Source organism: Neofelis nebulosa, chromosome 2 (assembly GCF_028018385.1).
Source record: "Neofelis nebulosa isolate mNeoNeb1 chromosome 2, mNeoNeb1.pri, whole genome shotgun sequence".
NCBI lineage: Eukaryota > Metazoa > Chordata > Mammalia > Carnivora > Felidae > Neofelis > Neofelis nebulosa.
In genome coordinates, this window is record NC_080783.1 from 15,527,505 (window position 1) to 15,546,696 (window position 19,192).

The 19,192-nt window shown below is 41.4% G+C and overlaps 1 protein-coding gene across 1 annotated transcript in view; it reads left to right on the forward strand.

Annotated features, from left to right (window-relative positions):
- FARSB (phenylalanyl-tRNA synthetase subunit beta) overlaps positions 1 to 19,192 on the forward strand; it is a 72,172-nt gene that overhangs the window by 25,878 nt on the left and 27,102 nt on the right. The window contains exons 11-15 of the mRNA XM_058703378.1: positions 97 to 158; positions 628 to 835; positions 1,323 to 1,403; positions 4,540 to 4,632; positions 8,276 to 8,393. Coding sequence (XP_058559361.1) covers positions 97 to 158; positions 628 to 835; positions 1,323 to 1,403; positions 4,540 to 4,632; positions 8,276 to 8,393 — 562 coding nt within the window. The remainder of the gene's footprint in view (positions 1 to 96; positions 159 to 627; positions 836 to 1,322; positions 1,404 to 4,539; positions 4,633 to 8,275; positions 8,394 to 19,192) is intronic.

Genomic DNA, 19,192 nt, shown 5'->3' on the forward strand with positions numbered 1-19,192 from the left:
AGGGCAAACTGCCACAGTAAGATGACGTAAAATTAGAGTCTAACACTGTAGCTGACAGGGAATGACTGAAGCTTCTCAAACTTTTTCTCTTTGAAGGAACTGGCTTACCGAAAAGAGATAGTGAGAGCTGATCTAATTAACAAAAAAGTTGGAATCAGGTACGCTTTGAAAACATTTATTTACTGTTGGAGAGAATTCAAGAATGAAGTACCCACAGGACTTTAATTTTTCTTGGAAGGATGCTTAGGGTTTTCATATCTTTTCAGAGTAAGTGATAATAACTCCTCTGTTGTGATATCTAGTGTCTAACGGAACTCCGAAAGAAAGGTGATACTTAGAGTATTTTAAAACAAAATATAAGCATTTAAAAAATTTTTTTAATGTTTATTTATATTTGAGAGAGACAGAGACAGAGTGTGAGCAGGGGAGGGGCAGAGAGAGAGGGAGACACAGAAACAGAAGCAGACTCCAGGCTCCGAGCTGTCAGCACAGAGCCCGACCCGACGCGGGGCTCGAACTCAAACCATGAGATCATGACTGAGCCCACTGAGCCACCCAGGCACCCCAAAATATAAGCATGTTTTAAGTAATCCAGTGAAGTTTATGGATTGTACATTCCTGTTTCAGAGAAACTCCAGAAAATATTGCCAAGCTTCTAACCAGGATGCATTTAAAGTCAGAAGTAATAGGCGACGGGAATCAGATTGAGATTGAGATCCCTCCAACCAGAGCTGACGTTATCCACGCATGTGATATTGTGGAAGACGCAGCTATTGCTTACGGATATAACAACATTCAGATGGCTCTCCCGAAAACATACACCATAGCTAATCAAGTAAGATTGCACCCTTAAATAAATATTCCTTATTGTGAGAGACTGATTATTGAATGCCAGGAAGGTTTTGGGAAAAACAGAACATAGGAATTAAGTAGCCTTTGGACATGCTGTGCCATGAGAGGCATTTGCTATGGAGAGGATACAAAACAGATGCCCAGTGGATTAGAGTAAGTTGAAAACTTGTGATGGCTAGTACTTGAAGAAAGACAGCTTTCGAGTTTGGAGCCCTTTTGAATCTCGAACTGGGATATTCATTTCCTCAACCTGGCCTGAAGGCAGAAGTTTGGTGTGGGAGAGGTCAAGTGGGGGTTTGTACATCTGTGTAGGAATAGTGGGGTAGTGGGGCGGTGGGGAGGGCCAAAACGGGGGTGCTAGCGGTATTAGGATGGAAGGGGGTTTTCCTTTTAATGACGTGTTTTGTTTAAACCTTTAGTTAGTAGGAAATTTTATTGAGGTGAAATAAAGCGAAATATCTTTCTTCCAGTTTCCTCTTAATAAGCTCACAGAGCTCCTACGGTATGACATGGCGGCCGCCGGATTCACCGAAGCGCTTACCTTTGCTCTGGTATGTCCTGTGTGCTTTTCTGTGCAGCTGATTGTTGACAGTGAATCCCCGAGTTACTGTATTCTCCGATTCCTGACACGAACTTACAAAAGCCAGACTGCTAACATTTCCAGGTTCTAGAAAAATGTTTTCACTTGAGAACGTACAATTTCTAGTGAAGAAATGTTTTCTTTTTAGTCACTGAAAATCATGAAGGACAAAACAGTCTTAAATGACAGATAACTGTGTATTTTTTATTAGCATGGAGATGCTAAGGGTTGAATTCGCAATGAATTTCATAACCAGACTGATGAAGTTAGAATATTTAGTCTTAATTTGGTTGTGTCTGTGCCCACTAGATGCCGCCCTGGTTAAGGGTTTGTGGACTGTTACACATTAAACTGGTCTTTGAACATGTTCACAACATTTGCTTTGAGTTGAAAAGCTGACATAAAAGGCTTGAATCAGGAAATGAATTTTATTACAAAATAGAAGGAAATCCCCTTCCCCCTGCAGATTGACCATTTGAAAAGAATAAAATATGTATGCCGTTTATAGTTCCTTCTTCTCTTGCTGAGCATTTATGTGGTGCCTACAGTGTGGTTCTTGAGTATTCAAGCAAGCTTCTGCTTAATGACGTAGGGCAAAACCCAAACCAAAGGAAAACAAAACTAATTCGTTTTCTCCCCTCAACTCGACTCCAGACATAGACTTCTCAGTGTTGTATTTACAGAAGGCAGGAGTGGGGGCTACGCTACTACATATGTGGGGAGAGGGAGATGCAGCCTCTCCGGGTCCTTTTAGTGAGCATTTGTCTTTGTAGGATGCTAACATGGGAAGGGATCTCATGTATCTTGTCGGTCAACATTTTCATTTTGCTGATTCACTAGTCCTTTATTGAGATTTTAAATTTGTTTTTTTAATTGTTTTTAATGTTTTATTTCTTTCTGAGAGAGAAACAGAGCATGAGCCGGGGAGGGGCCAGAGAGAGGGAGACACAGAATCCAAAGCAGGCTCCGGGTTCTGAGCTGTCAACGCAGGGCCTGACATGGGGCTTGAATTCATGAACCTTGAGATCATGAGCTGAGCCAAAGTCAGACGCTTAACTGACCGAACCACCCAGGTGCCCCAAGAAATGTATTGCATCTTATTTTATTTAAAAATTATTTTTTAACATTTATTTATTTTTGAGAGAGCAAGACACAACGCAAGCACAGAAGGGGCAGAGATGGGGGAGGGATGCAGAATCCAAAGCAGGTTCCAGGCTCTGAGCTGTCAGCACAGAGCCTAACGCGGGACTCGAACCCACGAACTGTGAGATCATGACCTGAGCTGAAGTCAGACACTTAACACCCAGGTGGGTGGCTCATTCAGTTAAGCATACCAGGTCATGATCTCACGGTTCTTGGGTTAGAGCCCTACGTTGGGCCCTGTGCTGACAGCTCGGAGCCTGGAGCCTGCTTTGGATTCTGCGTCCCTCCCCGCTCTCTGCCCCTCCCCTGCTCATGCTCTTTCTCAAAAATAAATAAATGTTAAAAAAAAAATTTTTTTAAATGAAGTGACATAGGATTGATTTGAAAGGATTCAAAACCTGTACAGAACCATGTAGAGTAAACCATAACTGTTCCCTTCTGTTGGCCCTCTGGATTCTAACCCTATTTTCCTCCCCAGAACTAACTGCTGTTTAGACTTCGGCATGTGTGTTTCCCTGCCTTTTTGCAGAAGTAGTGTTTAAGAAGAAAAAAATTTAAACTGCTTCTAATCTCAGTCCGTTTTCCTCCATTGTTGTGATAAAGTACAAGGTCACTCACATACCTACCTGTGTTGCTGTGCAGAACGATGTTTTTTTTTTTTTTTTTTTTAATACAGACGAGTTCTTTTTGAGAGTAGATTGCATTATTTAAATTGCATTTCCTAATTCATCACATTATATCTTGTTATAAAACCACCTCCGTGTTGTAGAGAAAATTTGATTATTCCCAGTATGCCTGCCATGATTCTTTACCTCTGCAGCCATGGCAGATCAGGGAGCTTTTTTCTGCTCTGCCTGGATGTGGCTTCAGTATCCCTCCCAAGAGAGGATGGCAAGAATCATTAGAACTGGCATTGACATAAAATCTGAGCCCATCCGTGTTTTTTTTTTCCCCCCAAGAGAAATGCAGAGTAACTAGCCCTTGAAGACCATTTGGTAAAATAGTGCAATTAGGCAACATCACCTAATGTTGGAGATAGTTCAGTACCCTGATGGTACATCAGTTTTCATGTTAAGTTTTAAACTCCTTTGCAGCAGTTAGCATTAATATGTGATACTTGTTCTTAGTAATTTATTAAGCATCACTGTTAATATTTCTTTGAGCGCTTAGTTTGTGCCAGGTGCTTTATTTGCATTATCTTGTTAACTCATTTGTTAGATGTAATGCATCTAATAGTGAGTTTTATTTTCATATCTTCTGCCTATCATCCTGGTTTTGTGACCAGCCTCTTTCTCTGTTTGGTGGGTGAGTGCTTAAGAGTTTATTTCTCAGAGCTTTATCAAGCACAGATGCACAGAAGTTAAATGATCAAGTAGAAAGAATGTTGGGCAGAATTCAGGCCGCTTGAATTCTGCTCTTACTCCTGTCATTCTACCGTAAGTCAGTATGTATTTAGCAGACATTATAATGGTAATCAAAACAAAGCCATAGGAACACCAAGGAAGGAGAGAGAAGTTGGAGTCACTAGGAATATATCTATGGAAGAGGTAGAACTCTGTTGGGGGATGGTAGTAGGTAGGTTGGGGGAAGGCACTTAGGGTAAAAGGAAGGAAGGAAGAGTGTAAGATTCAGGGAATGGGTAGCTAGTTGTAAGAGACTAGACTGGTAAGTGAGAGGCTAGCTTAGGAAGGGCCCAAATACAGTTATAGCACCATCAACATGTGGAAAACTTACTTTGCCTCTGTATCATAGATAGAACTCCTTGTAAAAGAACTGTTAATGTGAAATTATATCTGCTGTGACCCTGAAGTAGTTGATACATGTATTCTTTATTTTTTTTTTTAACTTCTTTATACAGAGAATCTACATTGCTACAAGACCATAAGTTGACTTACAGCCTTAAATACTTTGTATATTCAATTTAGTCATTGTTTTTCCTTATTTATTTTGTATGTACTTCTTAGTGCTCCCAAGAAGATATTGCTGATAAACTTGGTTCGGACATCTCTGCAACAAAGGCAGTCCACATAAGTAATCCTAAGACAGCTGAATTCCAGGTGAGAATTCTAAGTAGCTAAGAGTTTGAATAAATACTGAGAGGTGGTACATAAGTTAGTATACTTCAGATAACAAAGTCTTAGAGCTTTTTAAAAGTCTCTTCTTGGATAGAGGATAGTTGGTTCCTGCATACTTTGTTGACAAATTCTTAACACCTTTTTGTAATCTTTTCTTGATTGATGTCCAGTGGGTCTTTGCTTGCTCTGTGCTGTGTAGCCCAGTCTTACCTGAACTTTCCATTTCATTCCTTTCAGATCAGTTGACTTTTTAAGTACTATTTGAAGTTTTCATCTTTTCTACCCATTTGTAGTAAATGAGTCAGTAACTATTCACAGTACCTCTGTGAAGTCATTCACTTTGAAATTAGTTGCTACATCAGTTTTTGACTAAGCCGTCTCCATTTTTTTTTCATGGTAATCCTTCAGTTCAATGGCAGTTTCACATAGGGTGTAGGAATATGTCAGTGCGAATGATACTACCTTAGTAAGTGTTAAATGATTTACATTATAGACTACGATATTACCTCGAAGCGCTCTTTTTATAGATTATGATACCTTTGCTTATTAATGACTTTAAACCATCTCCCCTCTTTCATACTGGCTCGCTCTCATTCTGTTTTGCTTACAGGCGCAATTCTTGATGATTTTTCTTTTTTTCTTTTAAATTTTTTTTAACGTTTTATTTATTTTTGAGAGAGAGAGAGTGCACGCAGGTGAGGGGCAGAGAGAGAGGGAGAAACAGTCCGAAGCAGGTTCTAGGCTCTGAGCTGTCAGCACAGAGCCCGATGCGGGGCTCGAACTCACGAACTGTGAGATCATGATCTGGGCCGAAGTCGGATACTTAACTGACTGAGCCACCCAGGTGCCCCTCTTGATGATTTTTCTTTAACCGGGTTTGGAATCAAGGGGAATCTTAGAATTGGGAAGAAATGCTTTCAAATAAATTAATGCTGTTAATAACATGTGAACTCTTGAGATAGTTCTGTGGTTTTCACATCTGTAAAAGAAGGCTCAATTCTAAAAATTTTTAAAGTTCTAAAAATGTTAAAATTTAGATTTTTTTTAAAGTTAGATTTAATCTATAGGGCTACCCACTAATGCGGTAGATTAGGGCGAAGCTGTTTAAAGAACTAATTGATAATAACACGCACCAAGTACATGAGTTGTTTCTTGGTACTCGGTGTCAGAACTTTGAAGAATTATGCCAATTTGGAAGGATTGTGATCATAAGTTTGCTTTGAGGCCCAGTAGCTTTTGTACTGCTCTCTCTTATGGTGTTCTTTTTAATAGGAGACGCTCAAAATCATTTGGGTAGAGGGATTTTTCAGTAAATCTTAACTGGGTTTTTGCGTTTATTCCAGGTTTTCCGTTTTCTCCCAGTTTTGTTTATCAAGCTTGATAGATGTAAGATGAGGTAATGTTCTTTAGGTTTACATTCTGTTTTCTATGTGAGTGGAAGGAAAAAAATCAGAAGCACATTAAATATCACTATAAATAGTAGTGGTTTAGCACACTTTCAGAATCAATAATTCTGCATAAAATACATTAGATGAGAGGCTGTCTTTTGGATTCGACAGATTCTGCAGTTTACTCATGGTTTACTAGCAGATATATCCTACCGTTACTCGTGGGGCCGACAGGTTTCTGTTTGCTTATGGTTAAATGTAAAGTTGTTTGTGGACTTGTAACTCCGTTTATTGTCTAAGCCCATTCTTTCTCTTGCATAATTCTTAATTTGGGGGTATTTTCTCACAGAGATGTTAGAGAATGGATATAAGAAGAAATGTCATTTAGTTAAAACATGTAAATTTTTATTATAAACAAAATTACAGAACGTTACCACATTCCCCCAAGTCAGCAATAGTATTCTTTAGTATCCTTAAGTAGCCAATCATTGTTCACATTTTTCCAGTTGTCTCAAGTTTTTTAATAGTTTGATTTGGCATTCAAACGTTCGTACAAAGTTGATGTGTTTCTTAAGTCTTTTTAATTTACAGATTGCTCCTCTAGCCATCTCTGTCTTTTCCTCTCCCTTTCACTTTATTTGTTGAAGAAACGGGGTCATTTGTCCTGTAGAGTTCCCACAGTTAAGATTTTGTGGAATACGTTCCACTGGTCCCCTACATTTCTAGTATGTCGGTAGGTAGATGTAGAAGTTTGATTGGATTCAGTTTTCACTTGTATTGCCGTGAGTTTCTAAACAAGCAAATAAGGCTTATCTGTAAAATGGGGGGGGGGGAACCTGAGAAAAATTATTTACACAGGAAGCTTGTCTGTATTACAGTAAGTTAAGCTTTCTTTTAACACTGCAGTTTTGTTTCTGATGGGTTTGGGCACTTTCTCTCCGTTCGCGAACGTGAGCGGTATTTAGAAAAGCACCGAGATTGAGGCTGCTCGCAGCAGTTGGGAGAGTGAGATTGATAGGAAATCCGTTCTCTTTCCTCAACACACATTCTACTAGCAAGTCTTAGGGGCTTATTACTGTTACGCCTGTAGGATCTCAGAGGGGCTGCTGTTTTAGTCAGGGTGGTCAGGACAGACGGGCCTTCGTGGGCGAGGACCTGTTGAGAAGAGACCTAAAGAAAGTAAGGCCGCCGCACGTGAGTCCAGAGGAAGAACGTATGAAGTGGAGGTAGGGAGGAGGCGTGGAGGCCTGAGGTGGAAGTCTGCTCACGGAGCGTGGCCGAAGCCCGGTACGCCCAGTGGGGGCAGCGCGTGTTGAAGTGGGAGAGGATGCCGGGGCCAGGTTTAGATACAAGGACCCCACGTAGGGCATGGTTTGATTCACAGTTGGGTGGAAACCTATTAGATTTTTGAGCGGGGGAGGTTCCTGATCCGATGTGAGCTTTAAAGGCTCATCGTGGAGAACAGACCGTAAGGTGCAGGAGTGGAAGCCGCGAAACCAGCGTGAGCTCATGCAGTCGTCCGGGCAGAGGATGGCTGACTGACTCCAGAGCCCGCGTTCTCGATGACGGTTTCCTGCTCCTGCTCGTAAAACTGGTCTGGTCACGTGCTGCGTCGAAAGCCCACCTGTCTCCTCGAGCTCAGAACGAGAAATTTATTTGAGACAGAAGTAGGGAAGCCGCTTTGTTTTTAAGAACTAGGATGTCCGGTTGTATTTCTTTGGCTACGAAGCTGAAAACCATAGTCACAGCTTGCCCATGGCAACCGCGTAATTTTTTTTAGTGCTTCCCTACTTGAGTTCTTTTTTCTCGTTGTCATGGTATTTTAATTGCATTTACATTTTCCCTGGTCTTGGTTTGTAAGAATTTGATTCTGATTTAACTTATATAAATACTTGGGTTTCTTGTCATCTCCTTCAATTTCTTTATAAAATAAAGCAGGATATGAAAATTTATATATTTGAAGTCTTAAATAACCAATCCTAGATACAAGCATTGTATCTATAATACTTGTTTCTCATTTTGGGATCAAGTTTTGTGACTTTTCATTTTTTAAGTTTGGAAGCCAGAATATTTTAAGTTTTTGTCTTGGAATTGAAAATTAAAAATGATTTGGATATTTAGGCATTGCATTTTCCAGAAGAGTCTTGCTGTGAATGTGAAGCTGTTGAGTTCTGGCCTTGTCGCCAGGTCGGTTTGGTTCTCCTTTGGTCAATGCAATTTCATGTGTTCTCCTGTAGGTGGCACGCACTACCCTTCTTCCTGGCCTCCTAAAGACCATAGCTGCGAATCGGAAGATGCCCCTTCCTCTGAAACTGTTTGAAATCTCTGACATTGTAGTAAAAGATTCTAGCAGAGGTAAGAACAAGTCCCCTTTTAGTCCCGCTGAAAGCATTTTATTATGAAAATTTCACCTGCATATTAAAAGGTAAGCAGTATGATGACCCCTGTGAATCCAGCGCCCGGCTCAGCAGTTATCAGCACGTGGCCAGTCTTTCATCTGTTTGTACTCTAGCCTGCTTCCCCATGTTCTTTTGATGTAGTTCCCAGACATCCTGTCATGTCGTCAGCGAACACTTTAGTATGTATTTCTAGAAGATAATGTATCTCTAAAAGATAACAGAGGCCACTCTTGATTTTTAAAAAATAAGCCACACTCTTTTATCATCGAAGACCCAGCTCGTGTTTAAATTTTCCTATTTGTTTCATAAATTTAGTTTTCATGATTGATATGAATCCATCCAAGGAAGCTATTCAAATATTTCGTTGCTCTCTTATTTCTTTAAATGGAAAGCAAATCGTAAAGAACTGAACATTTATGAAGAACCCTGCTAAAACCTCAACTCGAGGGGTGCCTGGGTCGCTCAGTCCATTAAGCATCTGACTTCGGCTCATGGGTTCCAGCTCTGCGTGAGGCTCTGCTGACAGCTCAGAGCCTGGAGCCTGCTTCTGATTCTGTGTCTCCCTGTCTCTCTGCCCCTCCCCTCCTCACGCTCTGTCTCTTTCTCTCTCAAAAAGAAAGAAACATTCAAAAAAGTACTACGGAACATTTCCTTATATCCTGTGATTTATGTGCATGTCATTTTAAGGTACTTGATACCTTGCCATTCTAGTTAGCAGTGGCTGTTCACTGTCACTCTTGTACTAGTTATTATACACGTTTTACCAGGTTTTGTCTCGAGTGTCGTCTGGACTTCTTAGTACAGCCAGTTGCTTGGTCCACCGTTTGGAACTCAGAGATTCCTGAAGAAACCTGTATTTAGTTAGTGCTTAAACCTGATTGCCAAGGATGTCAGTCTTATTCAGACTTTTGTCTTCAGACTGAGGTCGGTCTGGAGCTGCAGAGGAGATCATTTCTTGGTGAGCGGTACCATCAAATGACTGAACTGCTGGCAGTGTTTCTCTGGTTCCCTGGATTTAACTGTTCAGATCCTGTGTTCTATTCAGGAGCCTCACCCCAGACTGCAGAACTCCGTGTTTTCTTTTGAATCTGTTGACACCAGCAAAGGCCTCTTCCTCAGTTTCTCTTGAAGCGGATCATAGGGCAGTTGTTCTGACCGCCCAGAGTAGTTGAGAACCGTTGGCTGTAAATCAGCTGATCTCAGGAAATGGACACTAGAGAGGCACGTCCGTGCCGACGGTATGTGAACCTTTTGTAGCAAACTCTTCCGCCGAAGCTGGATTCCATCCACTTCCCAGTGTGCAGCCTTGTCTTCGGCTAACGGCATCACCTTGCATTTGGATGGTACTTTATACTTTTCAAAATCTTTTTAAACATACTTCTTCTCTTTTGATTGTTAATCCATCTCTTTGAGGCAGATGGGACCAAAAACACTGTCCATGCTTAATATATAGGAAAATTAAGACAGGCAAGTGTTAATTTGCCCAAAGCTGGATAAGTTTTGGACTTCAAGCTAAGGCCAGAATTTGGTTTCTGTGCATATATCCTTAGAGAATAAAAGTTTATTTTAATATCAGTCTGTGTAGCATTTTCTTTGGGTGGTGTATCAGTTTTCTTTGGTGGTAGAAATCAAAACATTTTCCGTGCCGGCTCTAAGTATTTGTTATGATTTCACTGTCAGGTTTTTCTGTTAATTTTGACTCCTTTCCTTTCGTCTTAGCTCTTTGAATTGTATGTTTTGATCCTTGGTGATCCAACCTATTTACAGATGTGTATAGGATTAGGTCAGTTACACTAAGTTTCCTCAAAAGTTTTGTAATACTGTTTCAGCGGTAGGCCTCTTTCCTAATGGCAGGGGCTCCCTCAGGGCGCTTCAGGGCTGGGCACACTTGTAAGCAGGCGGCTCGGAGTCTGGAGGGTGAGGAGCAAGCTGAGGTCCCCACGATTGCCGCGAGGACATTTTCGCTGTGAGCACAGAGCGCTTGGCTGTGGTGCAGCCCTTGGTAGGGATGTCTCTGCTGTTTTTTTCTTTCATGTGTTTCTGGGAAGGCCCAGGCACAGACTCCACTCCGCAAGCGAGGACCACGCTGGGAGAGAAGGCCGCCTGTTGAGAGCGAGCGAGCTGTTGTTCAGTGCTAGCGCTCTGGGCCGTCACGTAACACATCACCCTGGCGATAACCCCAGAAAGTCAGTCTGTATACTTGTCACCTCCGATTTGCATTTCTGCTACACTTCGTGTCATCAGAAAGAGTAGTTTTCATCTCTGTAGCAGACCTTTTATTCCGGTTTTTACTTGTGATTATTGTGCTGTTCTCCCCGTGGAGCCATTTTCATCTGATAAGACATTGGCCTGTTATCTCGCACCATTCTGGTTTATTGTCTTTAACCTTTTCCGTCAGTGGGGTTTGAGGAATGAGAGGAGGGAGGCGTGCTCAGTAAGTTCACCCTCTGGAGTAGGTTTCCTCTTTTTTTTTTTTTTTTTTTTTTTTTTAAAGTATTTTTTAATTTTTTTAACGTTTATTTATTTTTGAGACAGAGAGACACAGAGCATGAACGGGGGAGGGTCAGAGAGAGAGGGAGACACAGAATCCGAAGCAGGCTCCAGGCTCTGAGCCGTCAGCCCAGAGCCCGACGCGGGGCTTGAACTCACGGACCGTGAGATCATGACCTGAGCCGAAGACGGCCGCCCAACCGACTGAGCCACCCAGGCGCCCCGAGTAGGTTTCCTCTTGAGGGAGACCCGGAGTTTTTATCCTAGCAAGTCATTTTTCTGATGGATTATTCTGCGTATGTGCAGGTGGACCCCCTGCTTGTCATTTGGGGGTACGCAGAGGACCCTGTAGCGGCGGCAGCTCAGCTCCATGGATTCAAGACTGTACAGCCAGCGTTTTGGGGTTTGAGTCCTGGTTCTGCCACTTAAGAGCTGCTCAACCTCGGACAATTTATTCCGTCTCCCTGTGCCCGTTTTCTCATCTGTAGCAGTGGGGATGATGGTTGCACTTACTGGATTTTTGTAAGGATTACATGAATTTGCGTTTTGAAAAGTTCTGGCCGTGTAATAGGCACCTTTTGGTGTCTGCTCTTACTGGCGGGGTATTAGCAGTCCCTGAGGCCAGGTACCTAGCGTCCTGGTCTGTGGTGATTGTCCATGAGAATGACTTGTAAGCGTCCAGCCATTAAAGGGTTAATGTCACCTTGCTGCCGCCCTTGGGGCTCCGTTTTTGTCCTAACTTTTGATTTAATTGGGTTTTCTTCTGTTGTATTCTATCTTCTTATTTTAGGGCATGAAAAACCAAAATGTACTGGGGGGGGGTTATTTACTTAAAAACAGGAATGTTGTTTTCTTTTCAGTAATTCATCAGCCACTTCTCCTCAGTGAATTGAGCACATACATTTTTACTGCCTTTCAAGCCAGTAAGCATTTTTTTCTGTCGGAGTTAGCCGTTTCCTCCTAAATAGTCACACTGTTTTGAAGAAGAAAAATCTAGAGTATCAAAAATGAAACGATAGAGAACTTTTCCAGTAATATAAAAACATCCCAGATTTTCATTAGCGGGGGGTGCTGTACCCAAAGTTCAGAAGGTAGGGATGTATGGCAAGAGTAAACAAGACCATCTCATTCATTGCACTGGTAGAAGAGTCTTTTTTTTTTTTTTTTATGTTTATTTATTTTTGAGAGAGAGACAGAGTGTGAGCAGGCGAGGGGCAGAGAGAGAGAGGGAGACACAGAATTGAAGCAGGCTCCAGGCTCTGAGCTGTCAACGTGGGGCTCAAACCCACGAACTGTGAGATCATGACCTGAGCCAAAGTCGGACACTTAACCGACTGAGCCACCCAGGTGCCCCCGAAGAGTCTTTGAGTTCCTTTTCTTTGCAGGGTCTGTTTGGAATATAAGAGAAAGAGTTGCCAGTCTTGAGGGAGATGAACTGGTTTTTATTTTTTTATTTTTTTAATGTTTATTTGTTTTTGAGAGAAAGAGAGTGCGTGTGCGAGCAGGGGAGGTGCAGAGAGCAAGGGAGACACAGAATCCGAAGCAGGCTGTAGGCTCCGAGCTGTCAGTACAGAGCCCCATGCTGGGCTTGAACCCACAAACTGCGAGATCATGACCTGAGCTGAAGTCAGACATTTCACTGACTGAGCCACCCAGGTGCCCCCCGTAAATAGGTTTTTATACATAGTGCTCCAAGGGAATGTACAAGGGATCCTGATAGCACAGAGAAGGATTGACAGTCACCACTGACTTGTTTTGTAACATTAAGTAAAACCCCGATTCCCAGCCTCATGTCAGTTTTGTATAGGCAGGTGTATCTTCCTCAATGGAAATGAAGAAGAAATCTGTGCCGGATTATTATATGCCTCCCACCAATTTTATTCGCCCCGTGTTCCTGTACTCTCGTACATATTGTACTCTTACATTTCTGTAAGAGCAAATGAAATGTTTTCATTCTTGACCTCATTGGACGCTTTCTTCTGCTCGTGTGGACTCACTGACTGACCGTCCATGTTGTGAGACTATCAGGCTAGCTTCCTGTTGAGCAACTAAGTCAGACACACTTCTCAAATATTAAGACTTGGGTGTGGAGTCCAACATATCCTGGCTCTTTAAGGCTGAGCCAGCCACTGCATTTACTGAGCTGTAGGATCCAAAGTTGCTGCACCATTGTTAAAAATTAGTCATGACTCAAGCAGCTAAGCGGATTCATCCCTTTTGGGCAGAATGGCATGTGTCTTTGGAATGAAGTTAAATGCAGACTGTGGTGTGGGGTGAATTTTCAGCTGTGTTACGGAAGTCGGTAGAAGCAACCCTGAAGCTATCAAATCAGGCTGCTGTGAGTTATTGATTTCAGTTGTTCATAGTTCCCTCTATATAAACTAAACTATTAACAAAGTAGTAAATTTGTTTATTTTTTTAGAGAGAGAGCAGGCACGGGAGAGGGGCAGTGAGAGAGCAAGAATGTCTAGCAGGCCCCACTCTGAGCACAGAGCCTGACGTGGAGCTCGATCCCACAACCCTGGCATCATGACCTGAGCTGACATCGAAAGTTGGATGCTCAACCGACAGCCACCCAGCCGTCCCAAGAGTAAATTACTTTAGAGGAGCCCAGGACCTACTTATGAATTAACTTGGGCTAATCTTTATGCCCAGAAAAGCAATTGGATTTTGCAAAGCCCAACATTCTGGCTTTTTATTAAAAGCAGATTGAGTTCTGCCATCACAGTTTATTTCATGATGGTCACTGAAGCTGCCAAAATGCCTAGAAGCTCACTGAAGTGGCGGTAGAGAACACATCGCTGGGTTGAGTCTGAGTTTAAAAGAAACCATACCTCAGCAAGATGGCTTGGCTTGGCTTCGTAAAGGGTATAAGGTGCCTTAGGTTTAGCATGATTCAGTCACATCTATGGAGAATCCTGATGATCACGTCGCCATGCACTTGAGTTTGAGCTACTGCACTTGAAGACTTTGGGGCTTTAATATTACGGTAGATGGAGCAGGTTACAGGCCCTTGAACACTGGGAGGGCTCCGGGGACCTCGTTTGCCCGAGCAAGCATGCTCGCTCAAAGCCTTCATTCACTTCTTGCTCAGACCACTCCTACTTTCTCCAGAGCATCGTTACAGTCCTGGTACGAGCTGTGTTTTCTCTGCCCCCGCCCACCCCCTCCCCCTCCCCCTCCCCCTCCCCCTCCCCCGAATGTTCAAGTGGTGTCTAAAATTTTGCACTCTTCCGGTAGCTTTTCTAAATCGGAATGATCTTCTGACCCTGACTTGTTTAGATGTGGAAATCCAGAATCTCTTTTAGCGTTAATCACAGTATATGAGATTCTTGTCCTTCTTTCCTCCTTGGGCCACCAAGGCTGTGTAGAACATAACTAATTCACTGTTCCATGATTTGGTTTGTTCTTCCAGCTTCCTCTGTACCGTTCGTGGATCTGTCTATATTGTAACCTACTGAATACGGCGGCCAGATATTTATAGTTTTTTCTATAACTCTTTGCTTGATAAAGAGCTCAATAGAGGCGTTTTCATTATGAGCTTGTGAAATACTTGAGCTCTGAGAAATTGTTCATTAATTCTGCAGCCATCAAATAATGGAAGATTATCTAGCATCCACATGTGGAATGTGGTTTTCTGAAGAAAGCTTATGTCATCAGTCTGGATTAATTTAATTTTACTACTTCATGTTTTTGGCATGTAGAATTTCCAATTAATAATTCAAAAAATATGGGTGTAAGGAACATTGACATTGACAGTATTTGAAGTAGCATCATTCTCCTATATGATGGCATCTTAACTGTAAATAACATCATTTTTAATATGGAAAGTTATTTTAGTGTGTTTGGTTCCACATAGTTAAAATCCGCAAATGTGAGTATAATGTGTTCTGTCATGCATTGCATATTGTATTTTTTTAATAGATAAAAATCCATTCCAGGTTTATGTTAACTAAAAGGCAACCCACAGTTATAACTTTTTCCTGCATGCATTGAGAAGGTCATAGATTTTTTTTTCCTCTTCACATTTATGTTTTGGCTTTCAGAATTATCTAAAAAAAGAAAAAAAAATCCATACTTTGGTGTGTTAATATAGAAGTTTTAAGGAAAATTGCTGTTAAGGTTTCTGGTTTTTTTATTTTATTTTATTTATTTTTGAGAGAGAGAAAGAGAGAGGCAGAGTACAAGCAGAGAGAGAGGGAGACACAGAATCCACAGAAGGCTCCAGGCTCCAGGCTCCAAGCTCCAAGCTGTCAGCCCAGAGCCCGACATGGGGCTAGAACTAGTGAACCACAAAATCATGACCTGAGCCGAAGTCATATGCTCAACCAACTGAGCCACCCAGGCGCCCCTTAAGGTTTCTGTTTTTAAAATTTGTAGTATCTTTAAGAACTTTCACAAATACATATTAAGAGCAATTTTATTTTTCATATTTAATAAAAAACAAAACACATATCCAACTTCTTCCTAATCCTACTCTTATAGTTTTATGTGTATATGTGTGTGTGTATACGCTGTTACAATGTATACACACACACACACACACACACACACTCTTATTGTATATTTCCTGTGCATATGCAATCATGTGTTTTACATTTCTGTGTAGAGCCATAGATACATATAAATACTTTCTAGTGTTTAAAAAATTGAATTATGCTTTTCCTATCATGTACTTTTGCCTATGAACACATTCTGTCCATTGCATTCTTTTTAATGTCTATATGATATTCCATTGTGTGGCTGTATTATAGTTTGTTCAGACTTAAGATGAATATTTAGATTGCTACCAGGTTTTTGCTAACATGTCTGTTGTAATGAGTATCCTTGTACCCTTATACAAATAAGTATTTATACAAATAGAATTAGTCCATAGGTAAGCACCTTAAATTTTTGCCGTCTTAAATTGTCTTCCAAAAAGGATTTTTTTGGGGCGCCTGGGTGACTCGGTCAGTTAAACGTCCGACTTCGGCTCAGGTCATGATCTCACGGTCCGTGATTTCGAGCCACGCGTCGGGCTCTGTGCTGACAGCTCAGAGCCTGGAGCCTGTTTCAGATTCTGTGTCTCCCTCTCTCTCTGCCCCTCCCCTGTTCATGCTCTGTCTCTCTCTGTCTCAAAAATAAATAAACGTTTAAAAATATATATATTTTTTTTATAAACTTGCAGCCCTAACACCAGTGTGTAAATGTTCCTGTTTTCTTATGTCAGGTAGGTATTAAGGTGTAGGTCTTCACATAATTCTTGTAGCTCTTGTGAATCATTTAATACTACATCAACATGCTTCAGGAGATATGCAAAATTTGCCACATTAACTATAGTCTCTTGGGTACCAGTATTAAAGAAATTTATTGGGTGGAATGGATTAAAAACAAAGGTGCTTCATTTTGTTTTCTGCCTTGACCAGACTGTTAATCTCAGTGCTCAGTGTCGACCTCTGGTTTTTCAGTAGGCTTTCTCCTAGCATCTGGGCCTTTACGTGAGTCTGAGAATAGAGGCGGAATTGTTCCCTTGAAGACTCTGCCCTTTTACAGTCTGTCCGTATATAATAACCTAACACCCGTAATCTGCTTCTTATTTTTCGTACCGTGGTGAGAGACGGTCTACACTGAGCAGGAGCCTGTTTGAATAATTTGAGTTGTAGCTAATAGTTCTTTACTGGGGGACATCATGTACCACTTTTTTTCCTCCTCTTTTAAAAAATCATTTGGCATGTTCTTTCAGCTTCTAGAATTGTAGCCAGCCATCCCCTCTTTCGGGTGGTTTAGATCAGCCTCTCCAGGCAGTACTTTGAAGTCTGCAAAATGCATTGGTAATTTAGGCTGACATACTTGGCAGGCCCATTGAAGAAGCAGAATTGTTTGATGGCCTAACACAAGAGGTCTGTTAATGGAGTTATGAAGAACTGAGGCACTTCCAACAAACGCTTGTTTTGGCATGAAATTTAAATAGTTCTTATTTTGCGGCATGTAGTCAGGGAACTTCCTGTGATGTAAGAGGGTCCCTTGGTGCAAAATACTAGGAGACGGAATTTTACTCTACCTGGCGGTTTCTCCAGGGAGGAATGGGTGGAACCGAATATGTGGTCATTTCCTCCTTTAATTCAATTTGGCTACAGTAGAGGGAATATCTTAGCAAGATGTGAGGAAGCAAGTCCAGAGGGAGTGGTAGCACTGGGGAGATGTGGAGGAAAAGGCCAGTCAGTGGCGGGAGTTGGAGGGACCATCTAAATAGTTTAATTCTTACAGTGGGTTTAGTATAAGGCCCTAAAAATCCGTGGCTTTTCTTAAAAATATTGCAAAATTGAATCTAAAAATACATAGCGTATTTGTGTGTGTATGTGTACGTGTGTTATGCAAACATCTTGAAACCTTTCTTGAATATAATTTTAAGGCATGTAATTTTTATTGTAAGCTCATTCTGATCATCAAAATCACACGACCTGCTTTTTCTTAATTCGAAGTCTTTAAAGCAGATGTTGCTCCTCTTATCAGAAAAGTTAAGTTTTACGTGGTTTGGAGATCAGGAAAGAGGTATTCCAAGGCACCGAGGTTACCAAAACAAAGCTTCAGGTTATGTTGCTAAGCTCTCTGAACGCTGGCATTACTGTTGGGCTCTTCTCTCCCAGCAAAAGTGGAACAACAAAGTAGTTGGAATACATGTCTGTGGGTTAAAGTGGAAGCACGTGACACTAAGAAATGGGTACCACATGGCAGAGATACCCAGGAGCAAGTCAGTAATATGAAAGGGATAATTTAGTTCTGTTTCATTGCATTGTTTTCCCTTCAGGGAGTATGCGGGTGTATGTGTGTGTGTGTGTGTTCCGACGGAGAAATCAAGCCCCTCATTTTAGTTTATGCATGTGGTTGGTTTAGTGAGGTTTTATGCCTGCCTGGTCTTAATACTAGTTTTTATTCTTACACCTTCAATTATAGCTTTTAGATACCAAATTCCTTTATTCTCACAAAGAGAAATGATAGAGAATGACAACAGTGAAGAACTCCTTTCCTCCAGCAGCTGGCTCCTGTGCGGACTTAGAATGTGGCCCACTGTCTGGGCCTGGCCCCGTTTAACTGTTCTGTGTGTGTGTGTGTGTGTGTGTGTGTGTGTGTGTGTGTGTGCCCCCTTTCTGGGCTTTATTCATTTATTCAGAAATTAATTGTTGAGGGTTTAGTCTGTGCAGGCCTTGTGCTGGCTTTGACCTTCTCCTTCCAGGGATACATAGACTAGAGTGCCTTGAACCTAGTGGGCACTAAGAAGTGTTCCATGGCAAGAATGGTCATTTCTTCACTGTATTTAGTCAGAAGTGTCACTTCGAATACGCTTTCTTTCCATGAGTTACAATATTGTTGATGGCTTGAAACTTCAGTTGAAGGACTTCTGACAAATAACACATGAGAATACTAAAACGTGTCCTCTTAAAACCATTTTAAGAACGTACATCTTTGACTGTATTAAGCTTGTATGTTTTCATCTAAGTGCTTCAGAGATTAAGAAATCTCTAAATCCTTTAGAGACTTCAACATTTGCAGTGTTTACTAGAAAGAGCCTGTGTTTAAAAAAAAAAAAAATTTAACGTTTATTATTGAGAGACAGAGCATGAGCAGGGGAGGGGCAGAGAGAGGAGGAGACACAGAATCCAGAGCAGGCTCCAATCTCTGAGCTGTCAGCACGGAGCCCTGTGTGGGGCTCGAACTCAAAAACTGCGAGATCATGACTTGAGCTGAAGTCGGATGCTTAACCGACTGAGCCACCCACGCACCCTGAAAGAGCCTGTGTTTTAGAGCCAGACCATCCCAGTCATATCCTGGTTTTATAGCTTATTAGCTATGTAATTACAGTTAGCTCCAGCCAGTTTGCTTCACATTTTGGGTAAAATCTGTCTGAGCCTTTGTTTTTCCATCTAACTTTTCCTGTCCCCTTTTATAGTGGTAATAAAACCCACTGTACATGATTGTCTTGAAAATTAAGTAAGATTATAGAAGAATGGTAGGTACTAAGTACCTGGCACATAGTAATCAGTTGTGAGTTTTCCTTTTCACCCCATTTATGTGCTCACTTTTTTATTACTTTAGTCGTATAGTGTCTTAAAATACCCAGGTTTTATTTGGATATCTGGAAGGTAGAAGACATTTTGTATTTTGTCAGTCGTGGCTATGGGAATAAATCTGTGGAAGAACTTTGGCTCACTCCATGAGAATATAAAGTAGATTATTTTTCAGTTTCCCCCAGGTAGACATTGTTTTATTTTTTCTGTCCCTAATTTG